Source organism: Rhinatrema bivittatum, chromosome 14 (genome assembly GCF_901001135.1).
Source record: "Rhinatrema bivittatum chromosome 14, aRhiBiv1.1, whole genome shotgun sequence".
NCBI lineage: Eukaryota > Metazoa > Chordata > Amphibia > Gymnophiona > Rhinatrematidae > Rhinatrema > Rhinatrema bivittatum.
The window spans coordinates 68,639,183-68,663,483 of record NC_042628.1 but is presented as its reverse complement, the minus strand read 5'-3'; the positions used below and the strand labels follow the sequence as shown (position 1 = coordinate 68,663,483).

Sequence of the window (24,301 nt, the reverse complement as noted above, 5' to 3'; positions counted from 1 at the left end):
CTCTCTCTCTCACTCGAACCCATATGCCCTACCCCTGCACACCAAATGGGCAGGGTGGTGCTTTCAACCAGAGGGTGCCACACCCTGGGCAAACTGCACCGATACAATGACCATCACCTACAAGAAGGGTTACTATTGTGTGGTGAAATATCATCTGTCTGAACGGTGGAGCTTTGTACATGAATGTTTCGATCATGAGCTAAAGATGACTGTTCACCTGTATAAAGTTCACAATAAAAATGGTGGCTCTCCCTGGGGCGCATCCTTCATACTACGGGGACTATAAGCATAAATGCCCCAGGTATCCTCCATGTTTCAACAGGACTCTACCTCGTTGTGACCGCAGCAAGAGCAGCCAGTAGGTCCATGCGATACGCCAGCTGTGTCCTATGGAAGCTGAAAAAAAGATTCAAGGAACCTGCCCTATTGGTTATGGACGCAACCTCAGGTGTACTGGGAACTATATTCATGATGAGTACATGTAATTAATATTTAAGACAAGCATTGCCCCTGGGCCAAAACGAGGGACTGTGATAATAAAATTTATTAGGGCCATCTGTTTAGTAGAAATTCATCAGGAAGGGTCCAGGGGGCACTGCTTGCTTGTAAATTAAGGGCACTGCTGTTCTTTAAACTGTCTCTGAAGCTGTCTCACACTTAGATAACAAGAAAGACACATGTATCGCTTAAGACAATGAAGAGTTATAAAATCAAGGTTAGTTAAGCTTCCCAGGGCTCTGGGAAATGTTAGAAGTAGCAAATGTTTTCCTGTAACCTCGTGACCCTAAATCAAAGGAGAGTTGTTTTAATTACTCGGGAAAAAGATATTTAAGAATGGCCAATTCAATCACAACTTAAATCAGGCTCTTAGGCTTATGAGCTGACTTCCTTATGCGCATAAGACATAAGAAATAAAGGCTATTATTCATAAGAAATACACTGTCTCTATTTTCCTGTTGTCTTTTGCTAAACATTTTTCATTGCAGTCTGGACAGTTGGAACTCCGTGGAGGACTGCCATGTTCGACAAGTTTTGTGCCGAATCAACAATTAAAACCGCCAGCTGCCTTCCTGCTTGGTCGAGGAGCTCCAACGCAGATGAGCCCTCACAGTCAAATAGGCCTCCCGAGGCCATGGCTATGGCTATTGGAGCCCGCTGGATTCCTCGTTAGACGCCGACCGCCTTTCCCCACGCATTGCCACTGCGGCATGTTTTAGGTGGTAAGTTTAGTTGGAGGCTTATCCAGGATGGTAGTATCCAGACCTGCCACCTGCAATATGGAGACTGCCTCCACCATAGTTTTCACCTGAGAAGTGATTCCTTGTATTGTGAAATCAGTGCCCCAGGAGTATACCCAACGATAGCATAAGTTCTCTTTTTGGAGGATAGCTGTCAGTGGCTGAACTTCCCTTCGGCAGCGCAAAGTAGCCAGGGCTAGATCATTGAAGAGCTGCAATTCATAACCCTCCCAGCTGAAGGGTGACACTCGTTGAGCGCCGCGAAGCAGGTCTTCCTTTATAAGGGTGACACTCGCTGAGCGGCAGCGAAGCAGGTCTTCCTTTATAAGGTAGCAGGTCTTCCTTTATAAGGTATATTTTTTGGCGCGTTTTGGGGAGCATTCCCTAATGCGCGGTGGGCCCGCTTGACCACTACCTCCGTGCGTCTCTGATGGTCTCTTTTCTCCTCATCAGTTGCCAGTAAAGCCGTGCATATTTTACGGGTGACCTCCATAGCGTTTGCAAAGTCTGGTATCTCAGGGGGGCCCTGAATCCTAACATTCAACCGACGGGAATGATTTTCAAGATCTTCAAGCTCCTATCCCTCCCACTACACCTGAATTTGATGACTCCGCCAAATGCGAGGAACTAGCCAAGTTCTTCTTCAACAAAATTGCAACGCTCCTAAAGAGATTCCCCCCTTCTTCGAACAGTCTCACACCTACCCTGACCATTCCCTCTTCCCCCTCCCAACCCCCTTCCCAACCCTTAATGCCTACTCTTAACTTTACCTCCACCATAGAAACTCAACCCTCAATGCCCACCCTTGACTTCACCTCCACCATAGAAATCCAAACCATTTTCAAAAAATTCAAACCCTCTTACCACCCTGAAGACCTTATACCCTCCAAAGCACTTCTAACCATACCCAATACAATAGCTAAAGCCGTAGCAGATATTATCAACTGCTCGATTGCACACGGATCTGTTCCAGATGCACTCAAACACGCAGTGGTCAAACCCCTCCTTACGAAACCTTCGCTCGACCCCAAAGACCCTGTTAACTTCCGCCCAATATCCAACCTCCCTTTCATTGCCAAGCTTTTGGAAAGAGTGGATAACTTCCAACTCATGAACTATCTAGAAGACCACCAGATCCTCCACCCAGCACAATTTGGTTTTAGGAAACACTTCAACACTGAATCCCTTCTGCTCTCCCTTTCTGACCACCTCCTCAGAGGCATGGGTCAAGGCCATAGCTACCTCCTTGCCCTCCTCGACATTTCATCAGCCTTCGACACTATCAGCCACCACCATCTAATAACTCGCCTGGAACTCATTGGCATCTCAGACCTAGCCCTTTCCTGGTTTAAACCCTTCCTCTCAAACAGAAAGTTCTCAGTCAAAATCTGGAACTCCACATCCACACCACAACCCCTCCAACAGGGAGTCCCCCCAAGGCTCATCTCTCTCATCCACCCTTTTCAATATTTACATCATCCCCCTCTGCCAACTCCTCTCTGATCTCCATCTCAAGTTCTACCTCTACGCTGATGATGTTCAGATCATCATCCCCATCCAGAACTCCATCTCTGACGCACTAGAACATTGGGAGAAATGCCTTACCGCCATCAACTCCCTGCTCACCAACCTACACCTCGCCCTCAACACGAACAAAACTGAACTTCTACTCATCTCACCTCACGCTGCCCCTGCACCTCCGCCATCTGGTACCTCCAAACTCCACCTCCTCTCAACACAACCAGCCGTGAGAGACCTTGGAGTTCTCCTTGACCACCAACTAAGCATGAAGAACTACATAAACTCCATTCTCAAAGCCTGTTTTTTCAAACTCAGCGTACTTAAAAAACTCAGACCCCTTCTTCACACCCAAGACTTTCGTACAGTCATACAGGCCACCATATCATCCAAATTAGACTACTGTAATGCTCTTCTTCTAGGACTCCCTTACTCTTCCATCAAACCTCTACAAATGTTACAACATGCCACAGCGAGACTCATTGCAAACTCTCGTAAATACGACCACATCACCCCTATACTCAGAGACCTACACTGGCTCCCCATAGCCTCTCGTATTATCTACAAAACACTCACCATAATGCATAAAGCAATTTACACCCACAACTCCAACTGGCTAGACCTACCCTTCACAACCACCCAGTCCAATCGACCGACTAGAATGACCAATAAAGGCACCCTAGTTGTGCCCTCCCTTAAAGCAGCCCATCTCACCTCTACACGTGACCGTGCTCTTTCCATAGCAGGTCCCACTCACTGGAACACACTGCCGCCTGACCTATGCCTTGAACCATGTATGAACAACTTCAAAAAGAAATTGAAAACATGGTTGTTCAAACATGCCTACCCAGAATAAAAACTCACACCTCCTCCAATAAAAAAAAAAAAAAAAATAGACCACATTGCGTCTGTTCCATCTTCCTCATACTGAGAAACCATATGTTGTTATCCTCTCTCCTCGTTCACACCGAGGAACCATGTTAATGTTAATGTTACTGTTATTTCTCGTCTATCCTATTTAATTATTTACCCTCCTCCCATTTTCTAATTCCCTGTTAAAATGTAACTTCTATACTTTACCAGTTTTGATGTAAACCGGCATGATGTCCACAACTAATGCCGGTATATAAAAATGTTTAAATAAAATGGTTACCGGGCGGTTGTCGATGCTGGCACGAAGTTGACGGTGCCGGTTCTGACGACGTCGATGCAATGGACGGCGTCGGGGTTTGAGCACGGAAGAGAAGTTCCATCTTCTCCATTTTGGCCTTGCGACCTTTTGGTGTCATTAGGGCACATTTGGTGCAGGTCAAGACATCGTGCTCGCGTCCTAGACACATAACACAGACTTTATGGGGGTCTGTGATGGACATGGTGCGGATACAGTCTGGGCACTGACGGAACCCAGACACCATGGCCATAGAAAAATCGATATAATAATACTGAGGGTAATCTCTTAAATATAACTCTCTCTATCTCTATCATGAACTTTACTACTCAAATAGAGAGACAACACATTTACAACATGTGTAATTTTTATTGCAAACATTCACATATGCATATGGTGCATATATGAATGTTTGCAATAAATATTACACATGTTGTAAATGTGTTGTCTCTCTATTTGAATAGTAAAGTTCATCATAGAAAAATCGAGCCGCGCTACGGTCGACGGCCAGTAGGCCGCGAGGGCCAAACTCGACAGTAATCGATGGAAAACGGGTAAAAACTTACTGGAGTACCGCGGTCTGAAAAAAGTTAAAGGAGGGACCCCTGTGGGGCAAATTAACTTTTAGCAATTCCGTGAGGAAAATTCCTGTCAGGAATCTCTGCAGAGCTCCTTTACCGCGAGGCTACTGCTGCGCGGAAAAAAGAAGACTGAAGGGGGACCCCTGCTGGCTGCAGGGTTAGCGCCATGCTGGGCATGCCCAGTAGGGACCAGTCAAAGTTCTGGAAACTTTGACAAAAGTGTTCCGTGATGTCACCCATATGTGAGGTCTACCATCCTTCTTGTCCTGTGAGAACTTTTCATTCGAATTTCTGTTCCCAGCCTTTTCTGTTTCCTATAAACATTGGAATCTAACACAAACTGATCTTGAGCAAGCCCAGTACTTACCACATCATTCTGCACCACTAACTGAGGCTGTGTCTTCTGGCTACTCTTTGCTTGGTTCTTTCCTATTTTTAACCGGTATTACTGATGGAACTTTTTCTAGAAAACCCACCGATTACAAGCTTTGTTGGAAATCATGTCACCTGAATATGAAATAGCTTTTAAGCCCTCACTGCTGACATGAGACAGTTACGACCCTTTTTCCCCTGACAAAGCACATGGCTTTAGTTTTGCTCCTATCTCATGGGGGAGTTTGTGACCTCAAACATGACCAGTGTTGCCTATACATTAAGGACACCAATGAGATAAACCCTGGATGCTGCCTGTATGGTGTCTGACCTCACTGCTATTTTCAGATGTAATATTTTGGTTTTCCTCGCTAGGGGGCAGTTGGAAAGGTTTAATTTCTTTTCTTTTTGGTTTTTTGTTCATAGCATTTTTGCTTTGTATTTTTGCCAAATGTATTGCTCGCTTGTGTTCTTCTGCTCTGTCACCTACCTTGCTCATGCAAGTGCACTCCAATATGAAGTAGGTTACTGTGCCACCAGCAGCTGAAAAAAAAAACATTCAGCAATGGCTGGATGATTTACAACAACCTACTGCCCTTTGAATGTATGCTCAGGGCACATCCCGTTCAATACTTTAATCCATTTTGTGCTTTGCTTCTGATCTATGCATTCTAGGGTATAAGATATTAGATAGTTGTAGGCAAATTGGGATTGGGTAATTCTGCTAATGGATGCCCTGATATGCCACCCGCTCCGGTCACCCCACTACTGGAATCTACACCAAGGTGAAGAACCCCAGATTGCAGTGCACCCGCTGTGTGAAAACTTTTTTATTTAGGCAGTTTTTATATTCCGTCATTCATATTGATTTCATGTCGGTTTACAATACTATGCAATTAAACATAAATACAGCATATAAAATCATAATTCTTCAATTTAAAACACGAAAAAATAGACAGTTAATCAACTAAATATATGAGATGAAATAAATAGTACCTTAAAATCCAATAAAACAAATTATGGATAAAAACTGATAGTTAAAATAACCAATAGTTTAAGGTGAACATTAATAACGAATTAGTAATAATTAATGACAATTTAGTAAAAGTTAGTAAAGGTTAGTCTAGGGAGGAATCTGGACCTAGGGATTAACTTGCTTGAATAAAAGCCTGTTTATTAAAGTCTTTAAAAGTTTCTTAAATCTATATATGTTTGACTCTGTCCGAATATTGAGGGGCAGCGAATTCCAAATTTTTGGTCCAGCCAAAGATAATGACCTTTCCTGACTGAACTTAAAAGGGCTATTTTCTGAGATGGTATTGTTAACAATGCTTTGCCAAGGGATCTTAGATTATGTGATGGGGTGTGGATACGAAGAGAGGCATTCAGCCATTCAGTGTTATTGCCTTGTGTATTAATGACAACATTTATATTGGATTCGCGACTGGACTGGTAACCAATGTAATTCTATCAAAATGGGAGAAACATGGTCATATTTTTTTGTATTAGTCAGAAGCCGTGCTGCTGCATTTTGCAGTAACTGTAGAGGACGGACAGTTGAAATTGGTAGGCCTAAGAATAAGGCATTGCAGTAATCAAGTTTAGGTAGAATAAGTACCTGTAGGACAGTGCGAAAATCGTTGCTGTGTAGAAGAGGTTTCAATTTTCTTAGAATGCAGTTTATAGAAACCATCTTTCATTATGGCTTTTATTGAAGCTTTCATACTCAGTTCAGAATCAAGAATGCAGCCTTGATCCCTTACTTCATATCTAATGTTAAATGACTGGGCGCAAGACCGAATATCTGATTCTATTTTATCTGTGACTTTATTGCAAATGAACAAAATTTCGGTTTTGAATTGTTTAGTGATTGGGACATATGGGAGAGTAATTGCTATATGGACTTAAAATAAATTTTCCATAGTTTCAATGTGGATTGTAATGAATCATTGATAGGCAATAGAATTTGAACATCATCCGCAAATAGAAAGTGGACCAACTATAAGCCTGCAAAGGTAGTGCCGGCGCCATTTTGAAGATTGGCAATACGGCCCGCGTGCAGGAGGTCGCTCCCGGACCCCCGCTGGACTTTTGGCAAGTCTTGTGGGGTCAGGAGGCCCCCCCAAGCTGGCCAAAAGTCCCTGGGGTCCAGCGGGGGTCCGGGGGCGATCTCCTGGACTCGTGAGGTCAGGAACCAGGAACCAAAATGGCACCGGCGCTACCTTTGCCCTGTCACATGATAAGGGCAAAGGGCCACCGGCGCCATTTCTCTCAACGCAGTCGTGGCCAGAGAGAGGGAGATCGCGTCGGGACCCCCCCACTGGACCCCAGGTAATTTAAAACATTTTGGGGAGGTTCGGGAGGGTGGGGGATTTGTTTTAAAGGTTCAGGGTGGATTTTAGGGTTTTTTGGTGTGCCGGTTTTCCCGCCCTCCCCCGATTTACGATTTTTAACGATTTAAAAAAAAACAAAAAAAAACACGACGGTAAGATTTCCCTCCCCCCCCCAGCCAAAATCGATCGTTAAGACGATCGATCACACGATTCACACCCCTATCAAGCTCAGCATCTTGTTTCTAACAGAGGCCAAACCAGGCCACAAGAACCTGGCAATTACCCAAACACTAAGAAGATCCCATGCTACTAATGCAATTCCATTTCCTGGCCCATGGGCTGCTGTGACCTTTGACAAGGAATTGGAGAGGGACATCTTCAACAACCAGAATATTTATTTATTTATTTAGACAATTTTTATATACTGTTTTTTTTTACTGGGGGGGGGGTAGTCAAAATAGTTTACAACCAGTACATACATAATAATAAGAAGAAGAACATCACGAGAACAGTTTGACAGAATATAATTAATTTAGGCAGAGCAGAATAAAAACATTAGAGATAAATATTTAAATAAGTAGAAATAAAATTAAATAAATTTAAGATTAAATTAGAAAAAAGTAAGCTAAGTTATACCAGGGTCTCGAGGATTGGGTGTGGGGGAAAAGGGCAAAGAGGGGTGCGTTAGAAGTTAGGGTAGGCTCTACGGAGTAGATATTAGGTGTAGAGACTTTTCTAGCTAGCTGTTTCTGGTGAACACTGCTTCAAAAAGATAGGTTTTTAGATTATTTTTTAATTCCTTCTTGCTGTCGGCATTTCTTAGCCTGTCTGGGATTGAATTCTAAAGCTGGGACCTTGCAACAGAGAAGGTACGCTTTCTTGTAATGTCAAGTCAGGTGGGCTTAATTGTTGGTACTTGTAGTAGGCTCTTATGGGCCGAAGACTTCTAGTTGGTCTGTAAATATGTAATTGTGAACTGAGCCAAGAGGAGGTATCTTCATTTAGGAGGTTGTAAATGATAGATAGTATTTTATATTTTATTCTGTATTCTACAGGTAGCCAATGTAAAGAATAAAGAATTGGAGAGAATAGGTTCATATTCTTGGGAAGCTCCCACTGGACTCCTAGACCAACTCGATTGGTGGGTGCATGGAAACCAGAGATACCATGAAACATATCAGATCTGGAGACTCCAGACAAAGTCCATGCTCCAGGAATCTAGATGGAGACATGACTCTTGAAGGTAAGTGAAATGAATCTCCTTTGGGGCCTCTTGCTGTTCAATCCCATCCTGAATGTGTTGTCAGGGCCAGTGGTCAATGTTCTAGTTACGTTGGTGCTGTTGCAAACAACTACGTCAGCTGAATTGAGGTCCATGGCGCCAACTTGTATGCTGACAGCTAAGAGGGCCAGTGCGTCAACAGCTATGGGTGCCGATGCACTGACAGCATCGAGGGCTATTGCACTGATAATCGTTTCGATAGCAGTGGGCCTTGATGCATCAGTGTCAAGTGTGTCAGTGGGGTGGAGCAAAATCTCCACTTTGATGGCGCCCACAACTCTACCACATGGCACTTCTTCTTATGCAAACAATCCCCATGGGGCCTGCAGTGGGGCTTACAGACTCTCTGTGCCCAGTGTTTTCACACTTTACTTGACCCTGAAAGGTGGGCAGATTCAGGATCTGCACCGCAGGTGGGAAGCTTACTTGAGGAGCTCCTATTCAACTCAGCATGAAGGGAGCTTGAGGAGGCCCCACTGGCTTTTCTCAGACCAGCAAAATTCCTCCATCTTCCAGGCCCAAGTACGCTGGGCCCTTGGAGATGTCCAGCTGCAATGGTCATAAGTAGGTGCATCGTGATCTGGCTTTAAAAGACACTGGTAACTGATGTCATGACCACTGAAAATCAACATAAGAACATAAGAAATTGCCATGCTGGGTCAGACCAAGGGTCCATCAAGCCCAGCATCCTGTTTCCAACAGAGGCCAAACCAGGCCACAAGAACCTGGCAATTACCCAAACACTAAGAAGATCCTATGCCATTGATGCAATTAATATGCACCAACTAACCTCTTTCCCTTTACAGAATAATTCTCCAACACCCACTGGTTCAAGGGAACACCTTGCTCGGTGGTCTTTTTTGTACTGTGGCTCTGTTTGAGGATAACCACTTTTTAGTTATCCCTCTCATTTGCCCCGTCTATTGCTCTTTATTATTCACATTTCTTATTTTCATCTTTTTTGCTTTTTGCTTTTTTGCTTTTTACTTGTAAAATCCCTTCTCCCTGGCTGCTTATCCGACCCACTTGTCCGTTTCTAATCTCATATACTTATCAAGGCTGCCGCCCTCATCATTTCCTATGGGTTCGGATTCGCCTGCCCGGCATTGGCCATGTTTCGGCATTGTGTGCCTGCTTCAGGGACTGTGGGAGAGAAATCTACTGTGTCCAGTCCGGGTTCACAGTGTCAACCTATTTTGTTGCGCTACGTATGTAATGTAAGCGATGCATTCAGTTCCACTAAGAATTAAATCTAAAATAGCTCCCTCTCTTGTTGGTTCCTGAACCAACTGCTCCATGAAGCAGTCATTTATTACATCCAGGAACTTTATGTCTCTAGCAAGTCCTGAATTTACATTTACCCAGTCTCCCATTATTATTGCACTGCCAAATTGGTTAGCTTCCCTGATTTCTCTAAGCCTTTCATCATCTGTCTGACCATTTTGTCCAGACAGTAGTATACTCCTATCATTATACTCTTACATAAGAGCATAAGAACATAAGAAATTTCCATGCTGGGTCAGACCAAGGGTTCATCAAGCCCAGCATCCTGTTTCCAACAGAGGCCAAACCAGGCCACAAAAACCTGGCAATTATCCAAACACTAAGAAGATCCCATGCTACTGATGCAATTAATAGCAGTGGCTATTCCCTAACTTGATTAATAGCCGTTAATGGACTTCTCCTCCAAGAACTTATCCAAACCTTTTTTGAACCCAGCTACACTAACTGCACTAACCACATCCTCTGGCAACAAATTCCAGAGCTTTATTGTGCATTGAGTAAAAAAGAATTTTCTCCAATTAGCCTTAAATGTGCTGCTTTCTAACTTCATGGAACTAACACACATGGAATTTCTACCCATATAGATTCTACTGAGCATTTAGTCCTCTTGTATGATCTTATCCTGTTGGACTCTATACTCTCCCCGGACATAAAGTGCCACACCCCCCCCCAAGTTGATCCTCCCTATCATTGCGATATAATTTGTACCCTGATATAGCACTGTCCCATTGGTTATCCTCCTTCCACCAAGTCTCTGTGATGCCAATTATATCAATCTCATAATTTGCTGCTATACACTCTAACTCTCCCATCTTATTTCTTAGACTTCTGGCATTGGCATACAGACATTTCAAAGTGTGTTTTTTGTTTGTATTAACAACCTGTTTTTCAGGTCCTAGGGATAATAATCATTAGCTTCGGTGATTTTTTACATATAGGCACATGGACTATGTTTGCTTTTAATGGAACCTCTCTGTTGGGATACCCTAACTCTCCTGTTTCATTAGTATCCTTCAAGGATACATTTCTCCAAACCATGCACTGCTGAGTGACTGTCGGGTTTCCCCCTTGTTCTAGTTTAAAAGCTGCTCTATCTCCTTTTTTAAAGTTAGTACCAGCAGCTTGGTTCCACCCTGGTTAAGGTGGAGCCCATCCCTTCGGAAGAGACTTCCCCTTCCCCAAAAGGTTCCCCAGTTCCTTACAAAACTGAATCCCCTCTTCCTTGCACCATCGTCTCATCCACGCATTGAAACTCTGGAGCTCTGCCTGCCTCTGGGGACCTGCACGTGGAAACAGGAAGCATTTCAGAGAATGCTACCCCTAGAGGTTCTGGATTTCAGCTTCCTACCTAAAATCCTAAATTTGGCTTCCAGAACCTCTCTCCCACATTTTCCTAAGTTGTTGGTGCCCACATGTACCACGACAGCCGGCTCCTCCCCAGCACTGTCTATAATCCTATCTAGGTGATGCGTGAGGTCTGCCACCTTCACACCAGGCAGGCAAGTTACCAGGCGGTCCTCACGTCCACCAGCCACCCTGCTATCTACATTTCTAATAATCGAATCACTAACTATGATGGCCGACCTAACCCTTCCCTCCTGGGCAGTAGCCCTTGGAGACTTGTCCTCAGTGCGAGAGCACAATACATCACCTGGAGAGCAGGTCCTTGCTATAGGATCACTTCCTACTACACCAGGGTATTGTTCTCCTACTGGGAGACCTTTCTGATCCAAGGCAACATCGGGGCTGCCAGACTGGATTTGGGACTTGGCTACTATGTCCCTGAAGGTCTCATCAATGTACCTCTCTGTCTGCCTCAGCTCCTCCAAGTCTGCTACTCTAGCTTCCAGAGATCGGACTCTTCCTATTACACGTGCAGTGCTTGAAGGCACTGGGAGCAGCCTTCTTCAATCTGGACATGACTAGTAGTTTTAACTTCTTTTTTTTTTGTTGGGTAGCACTGAAAAGTATTGTTCAGGGGCTGCCAAGGTGACTCAAAGTGAATTTCAGAAGAAAAGCTAGAATTAAAAACTTAGTAAGAGAGAGAAAGGGTACACGTCCATAGAGGAATATGGACAAAAAAAAACTGAGGGGCTCATGAGACAAATCCTGTGCATGCTTAGTAGAGCTATAGCTAAGGAGTTATGAAACAAGGGTTTGCTCAGTGCCATTGGTTTACATCACCCACCCATCATGGCTAATTCAGTCCTGCTTGTTGACAAAGAAAGCTACATGTCAATGCCATCAGGCGACATCATCTACTCGTGTGACCAATTACCTTGATCTCCTCAGAGAATACTCATGCTACCCGGGCCACCCCTTCTTTGTGTTATGGGGATACTGGGTGAGATGATTTTACCCCTTTCATGTTAAGAAGCTGGTGAGCCCCCCAGAGATTCTTTCCGTCATCACCTCCCTCACAGTTGGCAAGTCGCCGGGACCAGATGGTCTTACAGCAAAATTTTTTAAATTGTTTGGCTCACATATAGTGACACATCTGCAGAAAACTTATAATTCCCTGCGGGAGGGAGGCAGATTAAGTGGCTGTGCGAATTTAGCGGGCATCACAGTGCTCCCAAAGCCAGGCCGTGACCCCACGGTATGCGGCTCATATAGACCAATATCTTTAATAAATCTCGATTTAAAAATCTTGGCCAAAATTATGGCGACTCGACTTAATAAGTACATTACATCCCTAGTGCATCAAGACCAAGCTGGGTTTATGCCGGGGAGACTAGCAGGTGACAACATTAGGAAGCTTATTAATCTGATGTGGGCAGCACACCGTGACGACCCTGAGAGCCTGTTTCTCTCTATCGACGCTGAAAAAGCGTTTGATATGGTCCATTGGCCATTTCTGTTTAAAGTACTACAGAGGATGGGATTTGGGCCATATTTTTGCAATTGGCTACAGAAACTATACGATTCACCCCAAGCATGCTTAAAAATTAATGGGGGATATTCGGATGCGTTTACTGTGGGGAGAGGAACGAGGCAGGGGTGCCCGCTTTCTCCGGTACTCTTTGCCCTATTTCTTGAACCCTTGGCTATTAGTATACGAACCAACCAACGGGTTAAGGGGTTTGCAGTTGGGGAAGCTGAATATAAACTGTGTCTATTTGCAGACGATATTATGTTCACAGTTCGTTCTCCCCACGAGTCGTTAACAGAAATTGAACAGGAAATCTCCCTTTTTAGTGCTGTGTCGGGGTTCAAAGTAAATTGGGAGAAGTCCGAAATTCTGAACATTTCCTGCACCCCACAAACGGTTATCTCTCTGAAAGCATCTCACCCCTTTCGTTGGGCGTCAAAAACCATTAAATATTTGGGGGTAAAGTTAGCCGGCCATCCCAAAGACCTATTTCAACTTAACTATACTCCCCTAATACAAAAGATCTACAGGGATTTGGATATTTGGTCAGGCTTCTCTTTTTCCTGGTTAGGACGAATAGCCACGGTTAAAATGAATGTTTTGCCGAGGTTGTTATACCTCTTTCAGTCCCTACCGATTATGATACCAATGGCGTTGCTACGCCGGTGGCAAAGAAAACTGTTTAGCTTTATTTGGAAGCGTAGACCCCCGAGAATAGCTCGATCAGTGTTATATTTGCATAAATTGGATGGTGGTCTCAGCGTGCCAAACTTATCTTGGTATTATGCGGCATCGCAATTACGGAGTCTAGTGGTGTGGCATGATGACCAGGCTCCTAAACATTGGGTGCAGATTGAACAAGCGTATATGTCTGGTACTCCACTGGCCTCCTTGCCTTGGCAGCCCAGGAAGAGTTGGAGACCATGTCCCAGTATGCTGCCGACAACGCGGATCACAATGCAAAATATGGGATAAGTGGAAAGATAAATTGGTGGGGAAGCAGAATGCCTACTATCTTACGGCCCTATTTCACAATATGGATTTTTTGCCTTGTCACCCTTTGAGGGCCTTTGCTGCATGGAAGACTGCTGGTATCACCCGCCTAGAGCATCTTCTGAAGGATAATGGGATAGCTCCCTTCTCCTTCTTGTGCCACACTCATGGACTTAAGGGCCAGGAGTTGATGGCCTATAATCAAGTCTACCATTTTCACAAAAGGCTACTCACACAGCATTACACTACCTTTTGGTAAGACGTTGTTCGAGGGATTTTGCTCCTCACCTCGTGTAACACACAAACTGATCTCCAAAATCTATAGATACTAAATAGACCGCTTCAGTGCCCTCCTTCATTCATGAGGCATTGGGAAGAAGATTGTGCCGGGTGGTATTGACCCTGATACCTGGTCCCATATCTTCCTGCAAATTAGTAGGGCCTCAATTCTGTTAACTTACTGGAGAATGGATATAAAATCCTGTATCGATGGTATATTACCCCCGAAAGACTTAGTAAAATTACACGCACAGGGCTTAATATATGTTGGAGGGGATGTGCAGAAAGTGGAACGTTTATTCACATGTGGTGGACGGGCGCTTGCATTGAACCATTGTGGAAATGGCTTCAAAATCTGCTTTCTAATATTCTTAACAAGGACATCCTATTACCTATGGACTTAGCGTTGTTGCATAACACTGAAAGCTTGGACAAAGCGAGCAGTGAGGTCTTGTGTTTGCAGGCATGTATAGCCATGCGCATTGAGATTGCCCGTACCTGGAAGACGACTCGCGGACCGGATACAGCGGCTGTTCTGCGGCATTTGGACCATATATGTACGATGAGTAAACTAAGAGCGGCAAAAAGACATACCATGCATACTTTTACTCGAATATGGGATCCATATCTGAGCTGGCGGCGTAGCAAAGACAAATGACTTGTTTATTAGTGACTCAGGACACTTCTCTCTTTTGAGTAATCTCTGGTTGATGATGGGGGGGGGGGGGGGGGGGGGGGGAGGGTGGGAACGGTTATTTGTAAATGTAATACAATGGTGAATACATGCGACATGTTTTATTTTTGAATGTATGTTTCTGAGTTCACCAATAAACTTTAAATATTAAAAAAAGAAGCTGGTGAGCCAACTGATTTCCTGCTGCAAAATAAACCATTATTTATTTAAGGAACAAATGTGCCACAGCTCTAATTCTGAAAAAGTGTTGCAAAGATCACCCGTTCAGAAAAGGTTTACCTATGCACTTAAAAGAGAACCTGGAAACTTGCTGGACTTTGGCTTGGGGGGGGGGGGGGGGCTAGGAGGAATATTTTCAGTGCTGATTTATTTGTTCCTCCTTCCTTCTGAGTGACAATGCTTGCGGAAGTTTTGTTTGATATTCATAATTATGGTTTTCCTCTTTTCTACATGTAGTATTTATTTATTTATTTATTTTAAGAAACAAAAGGCAGATGTGGGTACATTGCAGCTACCTTTGCTATTTTTAACCCACAGGTAAAAAAAGTTTGAAATTGTCAAAACCACTGGAACAGGGGCTGTGTAGCTGTGGTAGGGCACCAATCTGGGCACACACAAACCTGAAGCAGGAGCAGCTAATTTGAGTCCAAGAGCTCCTGCAGGTGGATAAAGGATGCCCATGTATGAGAGTAAATAGCCTATTTGGGGACCAGCCTGTGGCTGGAAAGCAGAGGACATTAATGGAGCATCTATGGTGGTGGTTCCTCCAGCACCATCCAAATATCTTATCTGAATCATTCCAGACATACATGAGATACTCAACACAAAGATGTCTCCTGTTAGAACAGATTGCTATTCGGCAAAACACAAATATTTCCCACTATTTAGCCCCCAGACACCAAACAGATTTTGAGTGAATTAAGCCCTTAATTCTTTCTTAATTTTTTAAAAACATATTGATCAACAATATCAGATTAAGAAAAACAGTTTGTGTTCCATTAGATCCCAGAGATACACTGAGGTAAAGGTCTTGCCCAGTGTTATATACAGTCAGTTGGTGGAAAAGCGGGATTAGAAATGAGGGACAGGGAGGTAAAGCAACTCATCCAAAATCTTGTTCCCTACATGCTAAACGTCCTCTCCTGGTCTCTTACCTCTTTCTCTTGACTTGATCCTTCTGCCACAGTAGTAAGCAGCCAGGGCAGTGAGGGATACGATAATTATATTTACACAGATAATCCAGCTGACCAGCTCAGTATCCAACTGTTTAGAGTATGCTGGAAAAAGAGGAGGAGATTTTATATCTTAGTTCCTGAGTACCATGGCTGAAGTGTAGCTGTCACATTTCTTTTCACAGTAGAGGACATGGCATAATGGTTTGGCCAAAGTCCTGTTAAGGTGAATGGGAGCTTGTGTGCCTGCTACTTCCAGACACCACACCCAATGCTCCCAGATACCTAATCTGTGTCTGCCCATCTCTTACAAAGAATACCTCCCCTTCCTATATCAGGTTTTCTGAATTAACTACTTTATCAATAATTTTCATATATAACATTGTCAAATAAACAATTAAAGTTGCAAAATATGTTACTTTTCTTCACACTGCTCTGTTTATTTGCATTCAAGCACTGGATATTGATGGCGCTGGTGTTTCTTCCATAAAAATCTTGGAGGTTTAATGTACTGTTGGCTGTATGTCCATAAATAGTAGAGAACACCTGGATGGTACGGTTGGTGTAATTTCCAGTGACATTCTCCTCATTTATCAGCCACAACAACACTGGCGGTGGATTGGATTGGATCCAACAGGTGCACCTCATCTTGTCATGCTTTTTGCTACAGTTTGATTCCAGCCAGTCTCCAGACTCGGGCCTGTCTAAAATAAACACATTAGCACTGTACAATCAGGAGTCCTGTAGCTCTCATCTTTGAAACTGATTTTCTGATGCTTAAATCATAACTAATGTATACAGCGAATGTGCTACACAACGGATTACATCAAAGCGCGCCGGTCACTGCATTTCCCTTATAGGCTGTGCTGCAGAATAGAACAGTGGATTATTCTATGACAGCTGGTGAGATAGTAAACTGGGTAGACAAATTACATTTTGTAGGGGAGTTGGAAGAGGCAACAGACAACATGCCCTTTCTGTAACCTTTTTTTCCCCAGCAGGGATTCTCATACTCACTTGCTTACTGCAAGTGCAGGATTGTTAGGGTTAAAGATACAATAAACTGTGAGGACTTTCAATGGGCTTTGGCCCACTCCAGGTAGAAGCAAACAGTGTTTTTGCAATCCACATTGTACAGGGCTAGTTCACACTCATGAACATGTGGTTTGGGACAAAATTGATTATTTTAGCATAGCACTGATCAGGTGATGTCCCACAACATTTTCCCCATAGAAGCAAGTTACTTACACTCCACACCTAAGGACAGAGTTCTTTGTGTGTATGCTTTTACTGCAGGGTAATATACCACACAGGTCAATGTTTTGTTGTAGTCTCTTACAGATGGGATGAAGCTGATCCTGGATGTGTGGGTAACTGTCCCATTTCTGTTTGCAGATGATGTGTTAGTCGTGGAATTCGCTCTATTTAAAGTTCCTGTCCAGGTGATGATGGGGGCGGTTCCCGCACACCTCCCTGGAGCCGTGCAGGCAACATTCACTGGAATCCTTGCATTCAGCATCACAGTATATGAGATCTTGGGCCGCTCTCTGAGATCTAAAGAAGAGAGAGACAGAAAGAAACTGCCACATCCCATACTGCCTGTTGTTAATACCTGCAGTAAATTAAGCCACAGCCAAATGAAAGTATGAGATATTATTGCCATGTGCTCCACAGCATCATAACGAAAGCAACATGGACCATGTCTATCGGTTGCATCTGATTGAAAGGCTGCTAATTGTTTCAGTAAGTCAGAAAAGCACAAAATACGTACCTGTTATATTCACAAAAGGTCTAATTTTGTTGAAGAAACTATAAAGAAATCCTCCCTCAATCCTGAAGAAATATCTTCCGATATCCTCCTTCTTGGCATCATTGATCCTGAGCGTGCAGTCCTGTTTCTTTAAGTCCCCCACGAGCTGGAAGCGATCTCTGGTATTCTCAGACACTTCTCTAGAGCCATCATTAGTTGCTACGGGTTTGTTTATTCCAGGAATGTCTGCTTCCCTGAACCAATATCCATGAGGATTATCTCCTAATATTACAGTTGGTGGGAAACCAAATTTACATGGGATAATGACACACAGTCCCTGCTGTACTGTCACACTATCAGTGGAATTCATATAATAATCTGTTGGAGTTACCTGGTAGAGAAAACCTGCAGGGAGAGATACACTTAGGGTTATAAATGTACAGCATTTCAGACTGACTTTCAGTTTTAATAAACAGCTAAACCCAAAAAGCTCACAACACATTACAACTAATGTATAAGAGACAAAATATTCAACTTCTGAAAACAGCAATACTTTTAAACCTGAAATCCATCAGTGCTGGAGAGCTTTGGCCCTGGGTCACCCAGGATCCAGACTTTTTACCCCTCTCCTGGAGCTCTGTGGGGATGTCCGTCCATGATAGAGAGGTGTCTGCTACTGGGGAGATTACAGCACATCTACATACTTCTCACAGCCTTCTCACTGGTCAACTTCTGAAGTCAACACAACCCATCTCAGGCCTGTGATGTTTCCACAAAGGTCACAGTACATCTGCATAGTTTTCCCAGCCGCCTCAGAGAACTCTCCAACCCCCTTGGGTTACCACTAGCTGGTCAGGAGGAGTGTGCCACAGCATTACTTTGGGGCAATAGATTTTTCCCTCCCTTTATTTCCTACGGGTCTACTATATCTACTGTTCCTGAGAATTATTTAACCCCCTCCTCAAGCGTATTCCCTGTTACAATCCTCTACCTCACCTGTAGTTCCTTTCAGCTCAAATAACAGAAACTTAAATGGCTGTACTGCTTGTAAAATTTGGCTTTCATGTTCTGCCTATTAATCTTTACTAGCTTGTTTTTAATACTTTTAATTTTTAATTCAAAGACCTAGTAAAAATCTTTTGATACAGCCTAAATTTTACCATACCTTATTCTTAGGATTTTAAGGGATTAGTGATAATTTAACAACATATCTTTCATTCAATGCAACAATTGTGGTGCTTATGTCCCAAGGCCTATCATTTGCAGAATCAAAGTTTGTCCATTTTGCTTCGGCTGTCTGCAATGAAAATGGAGTTGACTCATCTGAGAGAGGAATTATCCAGGTTTCAATTAACCTCCTTCCTTAAACCATCCAGTATTTCTCATCAATCTCCCACAGAGACTTCAGCAACCCAGGAAAAAATGGTTTATAGTGGGCTTTGGTAGAACAAGTGACAAACAGATACCCAATTTCCTCAAATCTGCAGCATTCTGTGCACGAACCCCAATCCCACAGAGATGTCAGGCATCCAGGATTCATAAACCCAGGAATAACTGGATAACAGCTGGCTCTGGCAGAATAAGGTGTGTGATGAATAGACACCCACTCTCCCCACTGTTACCCCTACATAAAGGAACATTGGTTCTTACCTGCTAATTTTCATTCCTGTAGTACCACAAATCAGTCCAGAGTCCTGGGTTTTGCCTCCCTTCCAGCAGATGGAGACAGAGAGAGTTTCGTAGGCATCGCCTCTTAACCCGCTGCGCCACCTGCATTTCCTCAGTATTAATCAGTACCCAAGCATAAAATATTTAACAAAACTTTCAACCAATTAACTATACCATATTCCCCAAAACGAGCAGAGGACAAAGAAATTCATAAGTACATTTAGAACACTTCTTAAAAGGACTAATGGGAAATCTGAGCCATTCTTCAGAATTAATCAGAATTATTAAAATAGACAGATCGAGTGGACTCTCTAAAAATTCCTCTCCACCACAGGGGCGGGACTCTCGACTGATCTGTGATTTACAGGAACAAAAATTAGCAGGTAAGAACCAATTTTCCTTTTCCTGTACGTACCCAGATCAGTCCAGATTCCTGGCATGTACCAAAGCTTCCCTAACTGGGGTGGGACTGTGAGAGTCCCGATCGAAGTACACTTTCACCAAAACTGCCGACATCCGGGGCCAATCGGTAGTTTCTGGCAAAGGTATGTAAAGACTGCAAATTTCTTGTGGTGAAACCAGTTGGCACTCTGCCCAGGAGGCTGCCTGTGAATGGGTAGAATGAGCCCTTAACCCTTCTGGGATGGGTTGACCGGGACAGATATAGGTGGAACAATAGCCTCCTTCAACCAACGTGCTATCATGGCCTTTGACACCTTTTGCCCCTTTTTTGCACCACTCCATAGCACAAAAAGGTGATCCAACAATATGAAACTTAGTGACCTCTAGATACCGCAACAAAGCCCTTCTGACATACAAACTTCTTAATTTCTTTGCATGAGGTGTATTAATCTCTAGATTTGTAAAGGCCGGAAGCTCCACTGACTGATTTAAGTGAAACGATGAAACTAACTTCGGCAGACAAGGCAGAACCGTCCTCAGGGAGCCTCTGGAATCCGAAATCCACAAAATGAGTTCCCTACATGACAAGGCTTGAATTTCAGATACCCTTCTGGCTGAACAAATCGCCACCAAGAAAACCACCTTCAAAGTCAGATCTTTTATTGTGGCTCTCTTAAAAGGCTCAAATGGTGCTTTGCATGTTTTTAAGGACTAAAGGCTCCAGGAAGGACACATCTTATGAACAGGGGGGCACAAAAGCTTTGCATGTGGAGGAAACATGCCACATCTGAATGTGCAGACAGAGTTGCTCCATGAACCTTGTCCCGCAAGCAGCCCAATGCCGAATCCAGTACTCTCAGGGAACTAAAGGACAAACCTTTCTTTAGGCCTCTCTGTAAAAAGGCCAGAATCTGCACCATCAAGCTCACCGAGGATGAACCCCCCCACATCCGTACACCAAGACTCGAAAACTCTCCAAACCTGGACGTACGTCAAGGAAGTAGAGGACTTACGAGCTTGCAGCAGAATAAAAATAACATCCTCCAAATACACTTTCTTCCTTAATTGCCTCCTTTCAAAAGCCAAGCCGCTAGACAAAAGTGATCTGTTTGATCTGAAAATAAAGGGCCCTGCCATAGAAGATTTGGTCGATGGCCCAGCATCAGGGGGCCGTCCACTTCTAGACTGACCAGATTTGCAAACTGCCACTCCAGAGCCACGAGAATCACCTTTCCTGGGTGGACCTCTATCCTCCTTAAAACCTTGCCCACCAGAGGCCACGGAGGAAACACGTAGATCAGAATGTCATGTGGCCAAGGAAGCACGAGGGCATCGACCCCCTTCTGCTCCGTGTTCTCTTCTGCAACTGAAGAAACGCAGTGCCTTGGCATTCTTTTGGGTTGTCATCAGATCCATATGAGGCATGCCCACCGTCAAGAAATGAGGTCATTGAATCCAAGAGAATAGGAGCTAACAAAGGAAGCAATTATTGTCGGCTGAGAAAATCTGCCTGCACATTGTTGGACCCCACTATGTGCAATGCCGCTATCAAGGCCAGATGCTATTCTGCCCAGGACATCAGCATCTCTGCTTCCAGAGCAACCGCTCGACTCTTGGTACCTCCCTGGCGGTTGATGTAGGCCACAGTCATCGCATTGTTTGACAGGACTCTGACTGCACAGTTGTGCAAGAGTGGAAGAAACTCCTGTAGAGCCAATCGCACCGCTCTTGTCTAGACCAGGATGCTTTCTCTGCCGACAATTGCCCCTGAACCGCCTGGGACTGGTACAAAGCCCCCCCAACCAGAGAGACTGGCGTCGGTAGTCACCACCATCCACTGAGGTCCACTCCATGGCACAAATGGTTCCAGCCAAGCCACCATGAAAAACTGGACTTAGCAAACTCTGTAAGCGGTAGAGGAAGATGAAATTGCTCAGACCTCGGATCCCATCGAGAAAGCAGCGCTCTCTGCAGAGGTCTCACATGTGCAAACGCCCACGGGACCAGCTCCAAGGATGAGGCCATGGAGCCGAGGACCTGCAAGTAATCCCAGATCCTGGGAACTTGGACCTCCAACAGTCTCTGAACTTGTGACTGCAACTTGCAAATCCACTCCTCCGTGAGAAAGATCTTCCCTACACAGGTTTCGAAACACGCACCCAAGAATTCCAAGATCTGCAAAGGAGAAAGATGGTTCTTGGCCAGATTCAGTATCCAGCTCAAGGATCTCAAGTGGCGCAGGACCACTTCCACCATCTGATGGCAAAGGTCCTCCAACTTCGCTCGGATGAGCCAGTCATCCAGATATGGGTGAACCATCACGCCCTCCCTTCTGAATACTGCCACCACCAACATCATGACATTGGTGAAAATCCTCAGAGGCATGGCTAGACCGAATGGTAGAGCGCAAAACTGAAAATGCTCCATGAGGATCATAAACCTGAGGTATTTCTGATGATCCTGATGTATTCCGATGTGCAGATACGCTTCCATAAGGTCCAAGGATGCCAAGAACTCCCCGCTTTGCACTGCAGCTATGACCGACCTGAGAGCCTCCATCCGGAAATGGGGAACCTTGAGAGCCACATTTACCTTCTTCAAGTCCCTTCAAAGGTCCCTTCCATCTTTGGCACCACAAAATAAATGGAATAACTCCCCATCCCCCACTCTTCCTGGGGGATGGGAACAATGGCCCACCACATTTTCAGTCTTTGGATGGTCTGCCGAATGATAATTTTCTTCGCTGGTGAAGCATAGGGAACACCATGAATATGTTTCTTAGCGGCTGAGCAGATTCTAAAGCGTAGCCTTTTCCTATCATCCTTAGAACCAACTGTGATGTGATCTTGACCTCATAAAAAAGAGACTCAATTGACCCCCGATGGCTGGAACTGAGGAATGGGTTGGCCGCTCTTCATTGTGCAGATTTTACTCCACCTGGCCCTTGTCTGGAGCCTTCTCGGTTTGCTATTCGGCCACGAAAGGAATGGAACCAGGACTGAGACCTCCTTGAGGTCTGTCTCTGATGGAAATGCCTTTGGTTCTGAAATCAAGAATGAACCAGCAGAAAACCTTTGGACCCTTTGGGCTTATTTTCTGGCAGCTTGTTCACTTTATTATCTCCCAGATGCTTGATCAGCTGTTCCAAGTCTTCACCAAAAAGTTGCTTGCCCTTAAAAGGGAGAGCTCCAAGCTGCACCTTTGATGTGACATCCGCTGACCAGTTTCGCAACCATAAGAGTCTCCTAGCAGAGACTGCCAAAACCATGGTCCTCGAAGAAGTGCAAATAAGATCATATAAAGCATCAGCCCCATAAGCGACTGCTGCCTCCAAGCGTTCTGCTTGCCCATACTCCTGGGGCGATAGATCCTTGGCACTTTGTAACTGCTGCGCCCAACTCAAGCTAGCTCAGAGCATGAAATTGCTGCACAATGCCACCCTGATGCCAAAAGCAGAAACTTCAAAGATCCTCTTGAGGTGCACTTTGAGCTTTCTGTCCTGTAAATCCTTTAGAGCTGCCATGCCAGCTACTGGAATGGTGGTCCTCTTTGTGACCGCAGACAAGGAAGCATCCACCTTCGGCACCTTCAAGAGCTCCAGAGTATCTTCGGGCAAGGGATAAAGCTTATCCATGGCTCTACTAAACTTCAGGCTAGTCTCCGGAGTGTCCCACTCCCTGACCACCCTATGGAAAGGAAAAGTTCTGGCCGGGCCCCCAAACCAGCCATAACCAGATCCACCGTGTGTTGATCTGGCTCCTCTTGTGGGACCGCTATCCACAACTCCGCCAGGGCATGCAGAATCAAAGAGCCCAACTCCTTCCTTTAAAACAGGCAACTGCCTTAGGGTCATCCCCCTTCATGGAAGGAACCTTCCCTGGCTCCTCCTCCTCCAGATCCTGTCCACTCTTGGGTGTAAGAACCCTGGTCAAACTCCTCTGAGGAAAAAACATCCATGGCAGACTGCTCCACAGGCAGATTCTTGTACCTCCTGAAGCTTCCAAACCTCTGGGCCTCTTCCTGGGCAGATCACCAGAAGGCCTGCGCTTGTGGGAGCAGCACCCTTTTGCCCTCCGGGCCAGATATGCCTCATGTATTAACAAAATAAAATCCGGAGAAAAAGGGAAAGGAACCATATTCATCCCCCACCAGGGGATTAGGATCTCTCTGGGTCTCATCGGGGCTCAAATTGGCGTTGGTGGGAGATCCCCCTCCCCTTGCTGCTCTCTTCAGCAGCTGTGAATGATTTCAAAATGGCTGCTGTTTCCGCGCTCAGCGGGAATGGGCTGACCGCTCTATTGGACGCAGCCTGTGACCTACCAGGCTCGCGCTACTTTGGTAACGCCATGGTAGTCCCCCGTGAGAAGCCCTCCCCACCGGAGAGGTAGTGGGAACATCTGCTAGCTCAAGAAAACTGCAAGCAGTGCTCCCTGGCTCACTCACGGCATGGCTCGGCATGCCCTGGACCGCGTGGCCCATGCTGAGAGAGAACACTGGATCGGGATCCACCTCATGTACCTGCCTTTGTCCCTGACTGCAGCCCTATGTGACCGGGAGAGCTGAAAGTAAAAAGTAACTCCAATCTGACAGCTTACTTCGTTTTTTTTTTTTTTTTTTTTAAAGCTTTACTACGAAAACACTAAAATTGTACTTCCCTGAATGGCAGAGGCTTCCAGTGATCTTTGCTGAAGGGGT

General features: G+C 44.7%; 1 protein-coding gene across 3 annotated transcripts in view; it reads right to left on the bottom strand.

The window, feature by feature from the left end:
- The window catches only part of LOC115076010 (sialic acid-binding Ig-like lectin 9), a 123,693-nt gene that overhangs the window by 69,533 nt on the left and 29,859 nt on the right, over nucleotides 1–24,301 (bottom strand). For 2 of the 3 annotated variants that reach the window (XM_029577057.1, XM_029577058.1), the window contains exons 2-5: nucleotides 17,558–17,941; nucleotides 17,035–17,340; nucleotides 16,206–16,490; nucleotides 15,769–15,891 (exon numbers count right to left, since the gene is read on the bottom strand). In XM_029577057.1, coding sequence (XP_029432917.1) covers nucleotides 15,769–15,891; nucleotides 16,206–16,490; nucleotides 17,035–17,340; nucleotides 17,558–17,941 — 1,098 coding nt within the window. The remainder of the gene's footprint in view (nucleotides 1–15,768; nucleotides 15,892–16,205; nucleotides 16,491–17,034; nucleotides 17,341–17,557; nucleotides 17,942–24,301) is intronic. The other variant, XM_029577059.1, reaches the window with a different exon arrangement.